Source organism: Pogonomyrmex barbatus, unplaced genomic scaffold (assembly GCF_055798465.1).
Source record: "Pogonomyrmex barbatus isolate J1 unplaced genomic scaffold, ASM5579846v1 scaffold16, whole genome shotgun sequence".
Taxonomy (NCBI): Eukaryota; Metazoa; Arthropoda; class Insecta; order Hymenoptera; family Formicidae; genus Pogonomyrmex; species Pogonomyrmex barbatus.
This window is the reverse complement of record NW_028297112.1, coordinates 954,388-973,833: the sequence shown is the minus strand read 5'-3', so window position 1 is coordinate 973,833 and position 19,446 is coordinate 954,388. Positions and strand designations below refer to the sequence as shown.

The following is a 19,446-nucleotide window of genomic DNA, read 5'->3' as shown; positions in this document are numbered from 1 at the left end:
TTATTTCTTGTACAAGATGGATGTTAAATAAGTCGATCAATAATTTCATTAAAAATAGATATTATTTTGTTCCAGTAATATTAGTAGAATACAATTATTAAATAACAGAGAGTTTGAAGCAAGAAGAGGGCCATAAGCGTTAAGCATATAGTACAACATATGTATATACTTTGTGTCAATACGAAAGCTTACATAACGTAAACCTTTTCGATTTTTTTATATGGAAATACTTCTTTGGTCTTTGGACAAATCACCGTACCATTATTTTCTTGAGCCATTTTTTCCAATGCCTGCAATAAAAAATTTATAAATGTAAACACAAGTGTAAAAAATATAATCATTTTTTTAAAGACAAAAGATAAATTTAAATACAATAATAATTATGATGTTTAATTACGATGTATAATTTGAATTATCAAAAATTTAATTATCGGAAAAAAGTAGATATTTATAACTGATAGACATACAGCTATCTAAAATTATAATATGTAATATATATGGTATGTGTGTATGGTTGTGGGTGTGTGTGTATGGTTTTGTGTGTGTGTGTGTGTGTGTGTGTGTGTGTGTGTGTGTGTGTAAAATGTATATATAAGCTTTCTTGTGTGATACATTTAATAGTGTAATAATTAATATTCTTATTTAAAGAATTACTTTAATATTCTGCATTACAGTTTCACATTAATATTATCTTTATGTTATATATTTTACGGATAACATTTTTTGATGTTTTCTAAAATATTATTAATATTTTGATAATTTAACTTACTTGTTCACCATATACATATCCGTTAGGCATCATCATAGGTTGGTTATACTCATTCAGTGGTTTCCCGCTTATGCTACAAACGAGCCGTGATTGCGAACAATGAGCGAAAGGCAATGGCGCGGCTAGTTCGTTTAATGCTTCATTGCAAACTGGACAACTAGGATTTCGACCTTCCTTATTTGCGCTGTAACATTGAGGCGTTTTAAGAGCTGACAGACCCGCTTGAAGAGCTACCGTAAATACGCTCTGGCTTGCCAGCTGAAACAGTCTATAGTTTTCTTGCCGAAATGTCTCAATCAGCCTATCCCATCTGCAACCAAATTTTTATAAATTATTATTTATTATTAATTATTAATTATTATTTGTTGAAATCGAACAATGATAGTTATTTTGGTTATTTACAAGATATTCTGATGACTTTATATCATGAATTAAACGATTACAAAAATGTGTCTGTAAATAACAAATGTAAATAGTAATTGCGAACCTCTTCTCGTCTAGAAGATCCTTATAAGGACTTAAGTATGCATGGGCTGGGAAGGCCAACTGGCCCATGCAACACTGAATCTCTTGCAGCTGATAATCGTCATAATTGGCAAAATACTTTCGGGCATGTTTCACTGCATCAAGCCGTCTGTCGCTTCGCACCAATTCTATAAATTCTTGTACACGCAAATTGAATTCCATAGTGCTGCCTAGTTTTCTCAATTTTGAACGATTGTCGTGACACCAACCAATGCATCTTGCAGTTTCATGATTAGCCAAAGATTTTTCTACTTCTCTCGATACCATAAATACATCTATAATAAATATAAATGTTACAATAAATATAAATGTATATAATATAAATGTTACAAAATATGGAATAAATATTAAAAGTTAAAGCAAATACTAAGAACATATAAAATTTTTAAAAATTAATGATTCAAAAAGTTTTTTTTTAATTTTTTTCTCAGGATACTTTTCCAGTTCAAATCGGCCCTTCTTTATCATTGTCTTGAATATTTATTTAACATATTCACTGCTTATGATTCAGAGTGGAATGATCTCAGCTGAGCTTCATTGCAGCTAGAGGAAGTTGAACATGGCACTATTAGCTCAGTCTTTTCTCAGCAGTGAATATGTTAAATTTGTATAATTATTTCTATTTCTTCTTTCTCTTTATCTATTACATGGTAATCCCTTTATGACTATAACTTCAAATATGTTAGTGGATTCTTATTTCAAGTGAATAAAAAATATAATAAAAGAATATAATACCAATATTTGTTAAGTCCCTAAGTTCGCTGCTGTCTGCCAGTTTAGTTGCTGTTTTATAGTATCCCTTGCGAAGAAAATATTCCACTAACATTCTGTCTAATCTCTGCCGTCTCCACTGATTGACAGCGCTTGGAGAGGTATTAGCATGATCCTTCAAGTGATCTAATCTTCGTTTACATACCATGCCTGCTTGTAATTCTTCAGCTATAGATTCTTGAGCTTTACGCTTCAAGACTTGAAGTCTAGCAACCACGCCACCAAGCAACTTGCTGATTTCTCCAGTAGCTACATAAGATCCATCAGTCTTCAAACTTTTCTCAAGTTCATTTGATACCGTCTGGACATGTGATACTTCTCTGTCAAGAGTTTTTTGAGCAGAACGGAATTTCTTATTCAACAGCTCATATGGAACCTGTGTTTTATATTATACTATCAGACATATAAGCATATTTTGATATATTTTCTGAAAAATTAACTATTTTAAATATCCATCAAAATTTTTACAAAATTTAAAATAAATAAGAAATAAAAATGTGTTTATATAGAATAATATAGAGAACTGGCAAGATTATGTGTTATTATGCATAATATACATGTCTGTTGTTTAAAAAATTTGCTCTTGCAGATATTATTTGCTCTAGTAATTTATTTAAAAAAATATATTTTTCTTTAGCGACTTATTTTTACAAAGATATAACTTCAGAGATTATCAGCTTAAAAAATTATTTCCTTGACAATTATATATATTATATACAGAATATATACAGAGTGCTAGGATAAAATTTCCAAATGGTAAAATATATAAAAAAAACATTCCGTTTAACAAGAACAATAAGAGAGATATGAAATAGTTCACCTTCAATGTGGGATGCTCAAGGCTCTTGACGTCTGACATATTGCTTAAAGATGAGTCACAAAAGGACAACGGAGTCAAACAGTGAAGAATATGACAAGAGAGTCAACGATTAGGTATCAATTATATATTGCGACACGATATTCACATCCATGTCAATAAATTTGTCGCGTAATTTGCACTCCTTAGCATTCTCTGCACTTTAAACAAGATAAATGTATATACGAATGTTGAAGAAAGAAAAAAATAAGAAAATCAAGTGCAGCAAGTGCAAGCAACGACTCGGAGCCCGAAGAAAGGATTGCATCGACTCGCGTATTCACCTCTAGTTCACTCTTCCATCATATGTCAATTTGTTTACACGTAATTTTGAGATGTAATGTCGACGAATTGCCACAGATGGCACCACGGTGACCCGTCATGTGGTGACCTCATTCATCTACGTTTTTCATCTTTAATCACCTTATGAGCTCTATTTGAACTGTGTTCGTAAATTCACTGTCAGTATTGAAAATCTATAGAATACGTTACGTAGACTATATGTTTTCAGTAATGACAGTGAATTTACGAACACAGCCTTGATACACGCTTACTGTCGGTGTCGTTAACTAACAACAGTCAAATTTCAAATTTTAAATTTTAATTTTAAAATTTGAATTTTAAAATTTAAATTTAAATTTTAAATTTAAATTTTAATTTAAATTTCAAATTTTTAATTTAAATTTCAAATTTTTAATTTAAATTTAAATTTCAAATTTTAAATTTGAATTTTAAATTTTAAATTTTAAATTTTAATTTTAATTTTAAAATTTTAAAATTTGAATTTTAAATTTTAATTTTAAATTGAATATCTCGCTTAATATCTCGGTTGCGAGGCAGATCACCGCATTTTTCTGCCAGATTTTTTTATTTTGAGCGAAACCGCGTCGTTAAGCCTAATTTTATCAAAAATCGGAGATGACAAGATTCTAAATAATTACCAATAAATAATATTTTAATATAAAATCGTATTAATAATTTATCCCATTATTTGCCGTATAACCTATTTTTCATAAATTTTATACGACATATATTGACGTAGTGTAACGCATGCGTAGAATTATCCAATAAAAATGTAGTAAATGCCTCTTTATATTTCTATATCTATTACTACGTTTACACGGCGACGTTAAATCGATGTAGTAACAATCATAGTTAGTGATTTCCTGCATTTAATTGGAACACATTTTTAGAGAATACAAATACCGAACGCAAGATTCCACTAACTACAGTTGTTACTAAACCGGTTTAACGTCGCCCTGTAAACGTAGTATATGGCTTAATATCGGAAGTCTAACCTTATTGGCAATTTGTTGACGCTCTCTTTAAGAGTTAACCTCTTCGAAATACCAGTATATATCTAGTGTATAATTTTGCAGGAGCCTTTATTAATGAAAAGGAAGTTGGGACATATCTGTGATTATTGTAACGAATGATATCAACTAGTGATATCATTATGTATTCTATATGCAAAAATACTCATCTAGCAACAGGAGTCGAGCATGCGATTACATGCCACTTTTTCAATCGAACCGAGAAATGTCTTGTTGTTGCTGGTGCGAATATTATACGAGTGTTTCGTTTGATTCCTGATATCGACATGACTAGAAGGGAGAAATATACAGGTACTTTTTCATTCTTCCATCCATTCGGTCTGCATGGACTACATTCCACTTAACAATGCTTCGCAATGCTTCTGAAATCATTTTTATTCTCTTATTCTTTCTTCTTTATTTTTATTCTTTGTTAAATGATAAACAAATACATGTTTATTTGAATGTACAAAATAAAGAATTATATGTATATTCTTTCTATAGAAATACGACCTCCTAAAATGAAACTGGAGTGTTTAGCTCAATACATCTTACATGGAAACATCATGTCAATGCAGGCAGTTCATCTCATTGGATCACAAAGGGATTCTCTCCTACTTAGCTTCCGTGATGCCAAGCTATCTGTTGTTGAGTATGATCAGGACATTCACGACTTGAGAACTGTATCGTTACATTACTTTGAAGAAGAAGAAATAAAGGTAGAATTACATTGATAACTGTTCTAGCACCAAATTAATCAGCGACTATGATTTTAATTTTAGCAATGCAAATTAAATTTTCAAATTATATTTTATTCAATTAGGATGGATGGACAAATCATCATCATATACCAATAGTAAGAGTGGATCCTGAGGGAAGATGTGCAGTAATGTTGATATTTGGCAAAAAATTGGTTGTGCTACCCTTTCGCAAGGATCCCAGTCTTGATGATGGTGATTTACTTGACACTGCAAAATTGTCATCTTCTAATAAGACTCCCATATTATCTTCATATATGATAGTATTAAAAACTTTGGAAGAGAAGATGGATAATGTAATAGATTTACAGTTTCTACATGGATATTATGAACCTACATTATTAATTTTATATGAACCAGTAAGGACATTTTCAGGGTAAGAGCATATTTTATATTTATGTTACATACTTATAGAATAAATAAAGGATTACATAAAGAATTACATATCTGTTGATTATGGATTATGAATTATGTACACAGACGTATTGCAGTGAGACAAGATACCTGCGCTATGGTTGCAATATCTTTGAATATTCAGCAAAGAGTTCATCCTATTATCTGGTCTGTCTCCAATTTACCATTTGATTGTTATCAAGCTGTACCTGTGAAAAAACCGCTGGGTGGTACTCTAATAATGGCAGTCAACTCACTTATTTATCTGAATCAAAGTATACCACCTTATGGAGTATCTCTTAACAATTTAGCAGACTCAAGTACAAATTTTCCCTTAAGTATGTAGCATTTCTAAAAATATTATTATTAATTATATTTAATGTGTAATTTCCATCTAATGCATTAATTATTAAATATACACTTGTTATTTTATTTGATTTTTATAGAGCCACAGGAAGGAGTTAAAATGAGTTTAGAAGGAGCACAGGTTGCATTTATATCTGCTGATCGTTTAGTTATCTCTTTGAAAAGTGGAGAACTCTATGTTTTGTCTCTCTTCGCAGATAGTATGCGATCCGTGCGTGGATTTCACTTCGACAAAGCTGCTGCTAGTGTGTTAACATCGTGTGTAAGTATTCATATTTAATTTTTAATTGTTACACATATATATGCAAATATATTTACTGTTCTTTTCAATATCATGTATGCTTTGTTATATTTTAGGTATGTATGTGTGAAGATAATTATCTTTTCCTTGGTTCTCGACTTGGTAATTCATTATTGTTACGATTTACGGAAAAAGAGCCGGAAGCTCTGAAAAATCTAAATGGTGGTGAAATTACCATTGAAGAAAATGAAAGCGAAGAACCTCCAGTTAAAAAAACAAAACAAGATTTTCTTGGTGATTGGATGGCGTCGGATGTATTAGATATCAAGGATCCAGAAGAATTAGAAGTATATGGCAGTGAAACTCATACATCCATTCAGATCACTTCATATATTTTTGAGGTATCAACAATTTTTCTTACTTTACACGATGTATATACTCTTTTATATTAATTTCAATATATTTATATTACTTTTTACTGATAGGTATGTGATAGCTTATTAAACATTGGACCGTGCGGAAATATTTCCATGGGAGAACCAGCTTTCCTGTCTGAAGAATTTCTACAGAATCAAGATCCCGACGTTGAGCTCGTAACAACATCCGGATATGGCAAAAATGGTGCACTTTGTGTACTACAACGTTCTATACGTCCTCAAGTAATTACTAACATAGCATATCAACTTTTATATAAAGTACTAATAATTTATATTCTACATTTAATTCTAGAAAGTTTATGATTATTTTTATTATTAAAATGAAATTTATGAATTATGAGATACGAAAATATAATTGTTTATTAAATTTTTAATAAAAATAGGTCGTGACAACATTTGAATTGCCTGGTTGTGAAGATATGTGGACCGTTGTTGGTATATTAAATAACGATGAAGTCAAGACGGAAGCAGAAGGATCTCATGCATTCTTGATATTAAGTCAAGAAGATTCAACTATGGTATAATCATTTTCAATATAATGTTTAAATATCGCTTCATACATTTTAATAGATATAATAATTAGTACTTGAGTTATAATTTATTCATAGATTCTCCAAACCGGTCAAGAAATTAATGAAGTTGATCAGAGTGGATTTAGTACACAAGGAAGTACAGTATTTGCTGGTAATCTTGGAGCTAACAGATACATTGTACAAGTTACTCAAATGGGAGTACGTCTTTTGCAAGGCATCGAACAAGTATGTATATTAATCTTAAATATGTATATTAATTTTTTGTAATTTTTACTTTTTGTGATTTTTATTATAAAAAAAAATTAATCTTGTGCGCACGATAAAGTCTTTTATTGTTAAAATTATTTCTAAGAATAGGACACTTGTAGTGTGATTAACAATTAATGATTTTGCAAATATAAACATTTTATTTATTTTATTACAAATTGTATAAATGTGGAAGCAAAATATTTTAATATTTCTTTTTTTATATATGTTTCTTTAATTATAAATTATAACACTTGCATTTTCATATAAATAATAACTTTTATTACAGATCCAACACATGCCTATAGATCTTGGCTGTCCAATTATACACGCAAGTTGTGCCGATCCATATGTAGCATTACTCTCAGAAGATGGACAAGTGATGTTATTAACCCTTAGAGAAGTAAGAGGTACAGCAAGATTGCATGCTCAGGCTGCCAATTTATTGTTTGTAAGTTTATTCATTTTATTGTAATAATATTAATAATAATAGTCTTGAAATATTCTTAAAATTCACTATCCACACACACACACACACACACACACACACACACACACACACACACACACACACACACATTTACAGCGTCCCCAGATAGAAGCGTTATGCGCTTACAGAGACGTAAGCGGAATTTTTACGACACAATTACCTGAGAATGCAGACGACGAGCAGACTGAAGAAGAATACAATGTAGAAGAGCCATCTGTGCTTACTAATATCGATAATGAAGATGATCTATTATACGGTGATGCTCCCGCATTCCAAATGCCTGCACCGTCATATCCAAAAACATCAGATGGAACTACTAAGAAATCACCTTGGTAAAAAATACGTGTTTAGCTATTCATATTTTTAAAATGCTTGATTAAACTTTTAATCAATATATTCTATCAGTCATATTTCTTATTAAATGAAAAATATTTGACTAATTAATTTTTAAACATATTGATATAAGATTCTTGATATGTAAATACATACATTGATAAATAAATACATTGACATATATTTTCATAATATGAATTTTTGTAATAGGTGGCAAAGACATTTGCAGGAAATTAAATCCACATATTGGCTACTTGTGTACAGAGACAGCGGAACTTTAGAAATTTATTCCTTACCTGATTTACGATTATCTTATCTTATTCGTAATTTTGGCTATGGTCAATATGTATTGCATGACAGCATGGAATCCACAACTTTGCAATCAGCGCCGATCAACGAGATCCCTCATCCAGATATGCAGGTAATTTATTTTTCTCTATAATGTTCTTATATAAAATTTATAAAAAATCTAGTACTTTTAAAAAAATATATATTTCCACAGGTTCGTGAAATTTTGATGGTTGCCCTAGGACATCATGGAAACCGACCGATGCTGTTAGTACGCCTCGATTCGGAATTGCAAATTTATCAAGCTTACAAATATCCAAAAGGATATCTAAAATTGAGATTTAAGAAATTGGACCATGGAATAATTCCGGGACGTTTAAGGTTCGAATAATTCTAATACATATAATTCCATCTTAATATAGAATAATAATTTCAACATACACACAAAAAATAATTATTGCAATATATAATTACTTATTAATTATTAATATATATATATATATATATATATATATATATATATATATATATTAATAATGGTTATGATAATATATAATAACTTTTTCTACAAAAATAGAGCGTGTTAAAAAATTCCTACAATTCCTACAATTTTTAATTGAATTTTTCTCCATAGTCCAAGACCTAAAGAAGAAGATATTCCAAGGAACGGATGTGAAACTCGCGTTTGTGTGATGCGTTATTTTAGCAACATTGCTGGATATAATGGAGTATTTATCTGCAGTGATTATCCACATTGGATATTTTTAACTGGACGCGGTGAATTGCGTGTGCATCCAATGGGCATTGACGGTTCTGTCACATCCTTCGCTGCTTTTAACAATATTAATTGTCCGCAAGGTTTTCTATACTTTAATAGAAAGGTATAATATAAGACTAAATATTTTGTATAAAACTTTAATTTTAACATAAAATATCTTTGCAGAAAATCAATATTTTCTGAAATATTAATTTATCATTTTTTAAATAAATACTTTATTCTTTTGTATTTGTTTTTAAATATAAAGTTTTGTAATTTTAAATTTTACTTTTCAGGAGGAACTACGGATATGTGTCTTACCAACTCACTTATCGTATGATGCTCCATGGCCAGTTAGGAAAGTCCCTTTGCGATGTACCCCACATTTTGTTACGTATCATCTTGAAAGCAAAACCTATTGTGTTATAACAAGTACAGCTGAACCTCTGAAAAGTTATTATAGATTTAACGGTGAAGATAAGGTATTGATAAAAATATTTTCTTTTTTAATTTTTAGAATATTTATTGATATTTATTTATCAAACATAGTTTAAAGGCGAAAAATTAATGTTGATAAATGTGTTTTTTATCAATCAGGAATTTACGGAAGAGGAGCGCCCAGATAGATTTCTTTATCCATCCCAAGAACAATTTTCCATCGTACTATTTTCTCCAGTTTCATGGGAAACTATTCCCAATACAAAAATTGAGCTGGACCAATGGGAGCATGTTACTTGTTTAAAGAATGTATCTCTAGCTTATGAAGGCACGAGATCCGGTTTAAAAGGTTACATAGTATTAGGAACGAATTATAATTACGGCGAAGATATTACAAGCAGAGGACGAGTGAGTTCTATATTTATATCATAAAATGTTATTAAAATCAAGCTTCATCAATTAATGATCTTGTTTTCAAAATTCTTAGATACTTATATTTGACATAATTGAAGTGGTTCCCGAGCCTGGCCAGCCATTAACCAAAAATAGATTTAAACAAATTTATGCGAAAGAACAAAAAGGACCTATAACTGCTATAACACAAGTATCAGGATTTTTAGTCTCAGCTGTTGGACAAAAAGTATTCCTTTCGATTTATTATGAAAATGTGTCTATTGTGAATAGCATTAAAAATTATATTATTTCATTGCAGATTTATATTTGGCAATTGAAAGATAACGATCTTGTTGGAGTTGCTTTTATCGATACTCAAATTTTTATCCATCAAATGCTTAGTATTAAAAGTCTCATCTTAATAGCCGATGTCTATAAATCGATTAGCTTGTTAAGGTTTCAAGAAGAATATAGAACACTCTCCCTTGTTAGTAGAGTGAGTATAATTTATTAATTTTGAATATACATTGATTACTATTTATGAATGTGCATTTGAAATATATAATTTATTCTGTTACAGGATTTTAGACCGGCAGAGGTATACACAATAGAATATCTAATTGATAATACAAATTTAGGTTTTCTTGTGGCTGATGGGGAGAGCAATTTAGCTTTATTTATGTATCAACCAGAATCCAGAGAAAGTCTAGGAGGTCAAAAATTAATTAGAAAGGCAGATTTTCATTTAGGACAGAAAGTAAACACTTTCTTCCGTATTAGATGTAGAATTAGCGATCCTGCGAATGATAAAAAGCAATTTTCCGGAGCTGATAAAAGACATGTTACTATGTACGGTAAGTCAAATTATATTTTAGAAATGATATGTATAAATCAAATAACTCTGTAGTAAAATATTCTTTAAATATTCAAACATTTTTACACGCAATTACAACTCTTTTTTTTTTTTTATATTTTAGCATCATTGGATGGCAGTCTTGGTTACATTTTACCAGTACCAGAAAAAACATATCGAAGATTACTCATGTTGCAAAATGTGTTGGTTACACATATTTGTCACATAGCGGGTTTAAATCCGAAAGCTTATCGGCAAGTTTTAATTATGATTATACAGATATTACGTTTGCTATTATTTTACTTGTTAATTAAATTAATAATTAATAATCAAATAAAATCTTAACATATTTAAAATTTTTTCTTTAGCACGTACAAAAGTTACGTTCGAAATCAAGGTAATCCAGCAAGAGGCATCATTGATGGTGATTTGGTTTGGCGTTATCTTTTCTTACCTAACAATGAGAAAGCAGATTTAGCCAAGAAAATTGGAACGCGCGTTCAAGAGATTATTGAAGACATCATTGAGATTGATCGACAAACGGCCCACTTTTAAGTGGAGTCGTAATATATTTATATAGCCGATCATTTATCTTTATATTACCTGAAAATAGCTTAAAATGAGTTTTACCGAATGTTGCTTGCATAATAAGTATTTTTGACATGCTAAATACATTCTGAAATTGTCATAGCATAATTTGCAATTGTTTCATTCATGTGTATCATGTTAAATTATATAATAGAACCTAAATTTACACTTTAATATAAAACAACAGACAGATATAATTTATCTTTATATAAAAAATTATAGTATCAATTATAATTGTTCTGCGATACAAATTAACGAATTTATTTATCATCTATGTATAATCAAACTAAGAAATATTTGCTCGTATTATTGTGGTGATATATATATATTCCCAAATGCGTCCATCAATTTCTCCTAGAAAGACTCTCCTAGAAAAACGATTAACCATACGAAGAGAAACTCAAAGATGTATGTACCAGTGGAAAATGTTGTAAATAATATGTATAGTTGTAAAATAAAACTTCTCATTTTTTTTAATAAATGTTTAATACATAAAAAGAAAATCGTACATGCAAATTCTATTATAAAGCAAAAATTCCTTGATATATTGATCATTTCACATTACTTATTGATCAAACAATTCTTGAAAAGTAGTATTTTTTTGAAAGTCGTTCTTCTTTATTTCTTATATTTCTTAAAGAAGTTTGTTAGTCTGATTTTCTGAATTATTAGTAAGTACTTTAGTATTAGTTTCTATATCAATTTCATAATTAATATTTAACAATTTTTATATTGTATACTCTTAGTGATTGTTGGACCGTCATTGTTAGAAAAAAGACTTTATGAAGCGTTTGATGTGTTTGATGTTGCAAAGAGTGGTGAAATAGATGTTAGAGATTTGGGAACTATAATTAGAGCATTAGGTAATATTCACGATGTAAAAAGCATTAATCTTATATATCTCTAGCACACGTTCAAGATATATTATTATTTATATTACTTAACAGGATGTGTCATCACAGAGGCTGAATTACAAGAAATACAAGTAGAAGTCGAAGATGTCGAAACTAATTGCGTACCACTAAACAAATTTGTAGACTATATGAGCAAAGCGCTCAGTGAACGCAAGTATGTTCAAATAAAACTTTTCCTCTGTTAAATAAATAGCCGATAGGAAAATGAATAACCCATGCTAATACAATATATGCATAATGATATTTAGATTTAAACCAGCAGAACCAGAAGAGTTATTGAAAGCGTTCCAATTATTAGATCCTGAAAATCGTGGATATATCATGAAAGATGATTTAGAGAAATCAATTATGGAAATTGGAGAGCCATTTACGAAGGAAGAAGTGGCCGATATGATGGCCGTAGCTTGTGACGCGGAAACTGGGAAAATTAATTATGAACATTACATTAATTCATTAATTGTATGTAAAAATATTCATTTTCAATATGCTAACTTTTTTTCAATAGGAGTACATCTAAAAACGTCTTATTTTGTTAAATCTATTGTTTAAAATCTTTATTCGCGATAAAAATTATAGGTAAAAATTCCTGAAAATATGAACGTATATAATATTGTTGATGAAATGGAAGCTGCGAAATTGGTAGAATTACCTAAAAGGCGCAGATGGGAAAGCATCTTTTTTTTGAAAGACGCTCTCTGATAAAAAAAATATTTTATTAGCAGCAAATTATATAAAAGATCAAGGCAAAAAATATCTGATCAGAAAAGTTATATAAATTGGTTTTATACTTTGTCATATAAATACAATTTTAAAAAATATGTCCATTTTTATATCTAATATTGATGTAAATAATATCAATATAATATTATACAATCATAATAGATATTATCATGATAGAATACTACAATCACATAAGAATATCAAAAATAAAATAATTTATAATTTTGAGAATATTGGAGGATCTCCTTTAACAGCCTGCGCTATAACTGCGTTCAAGAAATCTTCACTTTGAAGCATTGCTTTATTATGCATCGCCTATTGAAACAGATCCCAAAAATATGTCATTGAATAGCTGTTCGAGTAAAACTTATTTCACATATGTATATATATATGTGTATGTGTGTGTGTGTGTGTGTGTGTGTGTGTGTGTGTGTGTGTGTGTATGTATGTGTGTATAAAATTATAGATTTTTATCATATAATTTCAGGTGGATTAAAAGCAGGAAGAAATACTTACAATATGGTCTAATCCTTCTTGGACAGAATGATCTCTGGAATATACCATGCTCATTTTTGAACCTTGCACTGCAACTGGACTCTTGCTTGCAATATTTTCAGCAATTTCTATTGATTTATTCAATAAGCTGAAAAGAAAATACAAATAATGTTATATCAATTCATATCATGCTAATTCATTAGAAGCTTGTTATTTCTTGTTTCAGTGTATTTATTATTTTACCTCTCCTCATTATCCAGCATGAGGCTTATAAATCCACTTTTCAATGCTTCAGTTGCTGGATACTTACGCGCTGTATAGACAAGCTCTCTTACCAAACTGTCAGACCCCACAATTTTTGGAAATCGCTGAAGTGTACCTACATCAGCTACCATCCCTATATCAATTTCCTTTATTTGAAAATATGCATTGGAAGAAGCGTAGCGAATATCAGCTGCAGATATCATGTCCACACCAGCACCAATGCATGCACCATGTACAGCAGCTATCACAGGTTTGGAACACTATTCAAATGATCCTATATTATTACTTTTGAATTATAAATTTAAAAAAATAAAATAAAACAATTATCAATGAAAAGTAAATATATACAAAACACAATGTGACTTTTATAATTACAAAGAAATACCTTTTCTATAGCAGTAAATGATTCTTGATAATCCTTAATTTTGAGCTCCAAAAATTTGCATCTGCGTGCAATATCCTCGTATTTCGCTAAACTCTGGCCCATTTCCATCATTCCCTGTAAATCAATTCCTGTAAGATTAAATTATCAGATTATAAAAAATTCTTTTGACTCAAATGAATACACAATATTTTTTATAACTATCATAATTATCTCATAATTTACCTGCGCAAAACATCTTGCCAGCAGCTGACAAAACAATTACTCTGCAATCTGGATTCAACGATAATCCATCAAAACATTCCTTAAATTCTCTGCATGAAAATTATTTATTCATGAAAAGCATTCATAAATAAGCATTTAATTATAAAAAGATAAGAAATAATAATTACATACTTCCACATAATTGGATTTATTGCATTCAGCTTCTCTGGCCTATTCAGTTTGACCATATATACAAACGGCTTTGGAACAGACACTGCTAATGTTTTATACACTGGTATCATTTCTGTAGAATATCTCAGTGCAAAAGCAGTTTGTAAATCTGTAAATTATTTCAATGAATACAAATAAACTTAATATTAAAAAATTATCATCGTTTTCTTGGTACTTTGTTTTTATTTTTTTTTTATACTGTTTTGCAAATATAGGTTGTTATGTTGTATTAATAATAATAGAGATATTATAAATAATTATCGCATAATAAATTTCCACTATTAAAAACTAAAAAATGAGAATAATTCAAGATATAAAAAAAATTAATTATACAATTGAGGAAATATATTGAACATCATTACGATTAGTTAAATGATATATGTTAATAACAGACTTAAAAAAAAGAATAAAAACTTACGCTGTCTAATTGATTTCGATAAATTATTTTTCAAAATATTTATTACCATGTTTTAAAAGCTTTTACAGATACCACTTATGCTTCTAACTTAACACTAATGTTATCTAAAAGTACAAGGTACAAGTAATATTTATGTACATAAATAAATTAAATGTGTGTTAGGTTCAACAGGTTTTATATACATAAAGATGCAGAGAACAAGAATGATTTTCATAATTTTCAGCGCCCTCTAGCTCTATCCTCGAAAGAATGGAACTAATTATAAGAATTTCGACTGCAGTGAGTTGATCAGCATTGCATAACATGATCCATCGCGAATTAATTATTTCAGCAATAATTTTAACTTGCAATTTTTTGAAATGTTTGATATTTATATTGAATAATGTATAATTATTAATCTTTTTTTTAACTCCGCTTTAAAGGAAGACACTTGATGTCTTTTCTCAAATTTCGCGCGATTTCAGAATGATGTTGCCAACTTTACATTTAAATTGTTCACTTATTAATGTGATGTCGCGGACGTCGATCGAGGGTACGCAATTAATTATAGTAAATCATAATCAGGAGTTGTATGTAATTGATACAATATCGCGTAGTATAGATTTGATACTCAATTTGATACATTGGCGATTTATTGAAATGAACGCTTCTTGAGATTTAAATGACCAAGAATCGCGTGAGTAGATAGACAAAGCAACAATCGTACTTTGCAAATATGATCTCGCAAATACGATTGTTGTGGACATTTATTATTAATTTTCATGCGCATGTTTATTCCTTTTTATCACAATACGAGATAAAAACGTCATAACCATCGAAAAATGCGAATACATATCATGTTCTTTTTAGTGCGAAATGCAAAAGTGCATAGAAGTGAAGTTAGGAGCAGCAGACATACGTCGCGAACGATGCCGCGCAACGGCTTGGTGCATGAAGTTAGCCGTGCGATTTTCGAAATTCTCCGCAATTCGAGATCCGCGTTCCCGATTTGCGAGACATCGTTGCTTTGCGCGATCGTATCTCCCTCGCGTTTATTCTCCATCTCGAAACGCGAATCGCGTACGATTAAGATCGAGTCTTATGCTACGTTACGTTTTAATAATTAATGCGCGCGCGACATCAATTAATCGTGTATTCGTAAATGTTATATGGACGAAAGAACAACTATGAAGAGGAACAAGATGGAATTATCGAACAATGACGGAATAATTATGGAGTAAGTAATTTGTTAATAAGTTTAAATGTGTAAATAATATTTTTGTAATTTTTATAGAATATTTTTTACAATGTTTAATGATATAATTATTGAAATTATATATATAAACTAGTAATCAAAGTATTTATTAGATATTTGGATAAATATTTATATCTATAAGAAATATATTTTAGATCTCTTTATTACATTTTTGTTTAGAGAATTAATAAAAAATTAAATTATTTCTTGATATTTTAATTGTTTGGATTGCTTTAATATTCATATATATTTATATTTTACAGATTAACGTTATATAATTACAACTCCGCCGCTGCACATCGTACCGGTGAGTAATTATTCTTTTTTTTATTTTAATTATATACGGTAATGCATTTGTTAAAATCATATACGGTATAATATCATTAATAATCGTAATTAATAATAAAGAATATCTTGATATTTCCTTTCTTTATTTTGAAATGTTTATTAATTCAGAGAATATTTACAAGAAATTATTAAATGCTTTTGAATGGTTTTTTTATTTTGTAATTTATTTAAGTATAATCTTACTCTTATCTTATATTGAATTTTAAAATGAGAAATCTTTTCATGCAAAATTAAATATTTTTGGAATTAATAATATATCAAACTCAATCGATAATTAATTAAGAAAAGTTTTATTCTTAGACAATTATTGCATGATCTTGATTGAAGTAAAATAAAGACGCGTGCATTTTGCAATAACATTAAAACCATAATAACAATAAAATTACAAATTTTATCATAATAATCTCGCATACTTAAAATTTTAAGACGTTTTTCGTATGCTAACTCCCTCTCGAAAGCATTAAAGAAAAGAAAGGAAAAAAAATTTATTTATTTATTTAATTTATTTATTATTTAATTTATTTTAAATTTACTTTAACTTTTGAAAAAAAGGATTACAAATCTTAAATATTAAATTAATATTTTCTATGTTGCAGACATTGCAATTATTGCAGACATGTTTCTTTATTTTGAAGTTGAGATAAAGTGATGAGCCCAATGCATTTAAATTTTATTTGTGATCTCTTATTTCCTGGATATTTGATAGATTCCATTTCAAAAAAATTACAAATTTCTTTCAGTTTATTCCGACCGAATGTTATTCTTATTCGAAACTCGAGTCTGAAGTTTCTACCGTATCTCGATGTATCTTCTCTCGTTGCATTTTGAGTTGCACTTCGCGTTCACTCGCGACGCGATAGTTATCTCTTAACAGCTTTATGAACGTGTAGTTTGACACATGTATTTTTAGATCATTGCATTGGGATTATGTACATCGTGCATCTAGCGGAGGCCGAAGTGTCACCATCGCTCTTCGAGCGAGGCGATGAAAAGTGGGAAGGGGAAAAACACGGGTGGAATGAAAAAAGGACAAACATCAGCGGAATGTCCAGTTTTTGCGTGGCAGTTACTTACCTTAAACGAGCTAAGATTCTCATATAGAATAGCAGAGAGAGAGAGAGAGAGAGAGAGAGAGAGGCTTTCCGATTCTTAGTCGCGACTGCAACTCAAGACGACGAAACGCGACGCTCGTTGTTTGCAAACGACCGTAATTGCAATGTACAGCAAGTGTAAACCCCGTTATACTTTTGCCGTCTACTTATTTGTTTCTGTGTTAATTGCGGAACTAATTTATCTACATATCGACGTCCGTCAATTTCTCGGCTTACTTTTGGAATTATCTTGCTCTATCTACATCGTAAATATGATTTGCTTTGAAAATTGTGGCTCTTAAAAATATAGAAAAATTCTCGAAAACACATGAAACATTGCCGAAGTAAGAAATTTATCATAATATATTTATTATACTGTAATTTTATCACAATTGTTTCTGTGATCTTCTCGTTGCTAAACGGGAATTTCATTACGTAACGCTGCGAATTGTTAGTTTAGTTCTAAATTTATTATCAACGCTTGTTTATTCTAGCGTTAATTATTCTGTTATTATCGACGCTGGAACAGCGAATAATGGCGCGTTAAAGAATACTTATTGTTAGTTACAATTTCTCCGGCTGCAAATGGTGAACGGAGTTTCTCGGTTGTCATGTCTACACAGGGAAAACACCAGCCTCGGGTGTGGTACCCTTTTTTCTATCTCTATCACTTCTACCATTTACGGAGAACAAATGCCAGTTGGTGGTTTGTTGAAATCGACGCACGGAATCTTAATGATGTCTCCTCACATATTCGACGACGAACTTGGATCTTGGGCGGACTTAGATCTCTAAGCGTTTCAAGTGGGAACAGAAAACAGAATTTTTCACGTTTAAAATGAGTTTCTCGTTTTCAAAAGCATTCTACGTACTGAAACTTTCGACTTATTTATTACTATTACTATTATAAAACTTTAGAAGAGACACAAACCTTTGACAAAATAATTTTTTATATATATAAATTTATTATTAACTTTAAATGTGTTTGTAACAAAAGTGAGTGTGTCAACTTTGCCCAAAACGAAAATTTTCATTGTAATTATTTTATTTACTAAAGATAAATATTTCTTGATGACTGTTTAATTTGTAAATATAAAAAATATTTTAATGTTTTATAAATGTGACATATAATTAATATTTTAGTATATAATAATATGCTAAATGATAATAAGAAACGTTTACATTAAATAAATATATGAGCGAAAAAAGCACCAATTTTTTATTTACAAAATTAATATAGAATTGAAGCATATTTATACTGTATACGTTATACGTTATACTTGCATATTTATGACATAAAATTTAGTCAAATTTCTTTACATTTTTAAATATTGTACAATTTGTCAAATAACGATTATACAAATATTTTGATAGGTACATTTATTTAATATCTTTCTATAAAGATATTTATGAGAGAATGGTGAACTGAATACCGGGGAAGAAAGTGATGAAAGAAACGACATCCTACGAAAAGTCTGTAGGTGTCATTGGCTTAAAAGATACGTGAAGAAGTTTAAATTACTGTCAGCTGTGTGATTGCCACTATATTTTAATGCAAATAACCCACAATACTCTCTGGCCACATAGTAATACCATATATATCTCAAATGAATTACATCTAAACCTTCTAGAATACTTTTTACTTAATATGGCAATATATTATGTCATCGATATAAAGATTTAATTAAACTTATTAAAATCTTAGCGAGTGGTAATGTTTTGTGTGTAGCCTTTTTTTATATATCGTTTCTAATTAATGTTTTCTTTTTTTTTTTTTATTCAACCAGACATTTCAAC

At 29.6% G+C, this 19,446-nt stretch overlaps 4 protein-coding genes and 1 long non-coding RNA gene across 11 annotated transcripts; 3 read left to right on the top strand and 2 right to left on the bottom strand.

Moving 5' to 3' along the window:
• Window positions 1-43: 43 nt before the first annotated feature.
• Kaz (E3 ubiquitin-protein transferase Katazuke) lies at window positions 44-3,229 on the bottom strand. The gene is made up of 5 exons (XM_011633714.3): window positions 2,886-3,229; window positions 2,030-2,441; window positions 1,257-1,569; window positions 770-1,079; window positions 44-290 (listed from the first exon to the last, which is right to left on the bottom strand). Exons 1-5 carry the CDS (start codon window positions 2,922-2,924, stop codon window positions 189-191), a joined length of 1,176 nt encoding a protein of 391 aa, XP_011632016.1. The 5' UTR covers window positions 2,925-3,229; the 3' UTR covers window positions 44-188.
• An 804-nt stretch (window positions 3,230-4,033) lies between these two features.
• CPSF1 (cleavage and polyadenylation specificity factor subunit 1) lies at window positions 4,034-11,851 on the top strand. Of its 3 annotated transcripts, none has more exons than XM_089074199.1 (22): window positions 4,040-4,188; window positions 4,301-4,546; window positions 4,739-4,953; window positions 5,058-5,368; window positions 5,473-5,723; window positions 5,832-6,013; window positions 6,109-6,393; window positions 6,478-6,651; window positions 6,813-6,947; window positions 7,038-7,187; window positions 7,498-7,659; window positions 7,795-8,030; window positions 8,242-8,452; window positions 8,534-8,700; window positions 8,954-9,200; window positions 9,373-9,558; window positions 9,674-9,922; window positions 10,002-10,154; window positions 10,227-10,403; window positions 10,488-10,761; window positions 10,885-11,014; window positions 11,129-11,851. In XM_089074199.1, the coding sequence occupies exons 2-22, from the start codon at window positions 4,354-4,356 to the stop codon at window positions 11,313-11,315; spliced, it is 4,275 nt and encodes a 1,424-aa protein (XP_088930325.1). In that variant the 5' UTR covers window positions 4,040-4,188; window positions 4,301-4,353; the 3' UTR covers window positions 11,316-11,851. The 3 variants fall into 3 exon arrangements, with proteins under 3 accessions (XP_088930324.1, XP_088930325.1, XP_088930327.1); XM_089074201.1 differs by having other exon boundaries at window positions 4,054-4,075; XM_089074198.1 differs by having other exon boundaries at window positions 4,034-4,546.
• Window positions 11,617-13,595, top strand: LOC105423805 (dynein regulatory complex protein 8). 2 transcript variants are annotated; one of them, XM_089074204.1, is made up of 5 exons: window positions 11,617-11,756; window positions 12,095-12,211; window positions 12,296-12,416; window positions 12,511-12,721; window positions 13,470-13,595. In XM_089074204.1, exons 1-5 carry the CDS (start codon window positions 11,684-11,686, stop codon window positions 13,476-13,478), a joined length of 531 nt encoding a protein of 176 aa, XP_088930330.1. In that variant the 5' UTR covers window positions 11,617-11,683; the 3' UTR covers window positions 13,479-13,595. The 2 variants fall into 2 exon arrangements, with proteins under 2 accessions (XP_088930330.1, XP_011632019.2); XM_011633717.2 differs by lacking the exon at window positions 13,470-13,595 and having other exon boundaries at window positions 12,511-12,819.
• On the bottom strand, window positions 13,030-15,219 carry LOC105423804 (delta(3,5)-Delta(2,4)-dienoyl-CoA isomerase, mitochondrial). Of its 3 annotated transcripts, none has more exons than XM_011633715.3 (7): window positions 15,115-15,219; window positions 14,520-14,667; window positions 14,349-14,437; window positions 14,127-14,254; window positions 13,721-14,001; window positions 13,499-13,625; window positions 13,030-13,297 (listed from the first exon to the last, which is right to left on the bottom strand). In XM_011633715.3, exons 1-7 carry the CDS (start codon window positions 15,188-15,190, stop codon window positions 13,199-13,201), a joined length of 948 nt encoding a protein of 315 aa, XP_011632017.2. In that variant the 5' UTR covers window positions 15,191-15,219; the 3' UTR covers window positions 13,030-13,198. The 3 variants fall into 3 exon arrangements, with proteins under 3 accessions (XP_011632017.2, XP_088930329.1, XP_011632018.2); XM_089074203.1 differs by having other exon boundaries at window positions 15,023-15,129; XM_011633716.3 differs by having other exon boundaries at window positions 14,977-15,116.
• Window positions 15,220-15,343: 124 nt separating this feature from the next.
• Window positions 15,344-18,662, top strand: LOC148937109 (uncharacterized). 2 transcript variants are annotated; one of them, XR_016138677.1, is made up of 4 exons: window positions 15,344-16,192; window positions 16,474-16,517; window positions 17,155-17,993; window positions 18,144-18,662. It is a non-coding gene; the product is annotated as an uncharacterized LOC148937109 (long non-coding RNA). The 2 variants fall into 2 exon arrangements; XR_016138676.1 differs by having other exon boundaries at window positions 17,155-18,662.
• The last annotated feature ends 784 nt before the right edge of the window (window positions 18,663-19,446 follow it).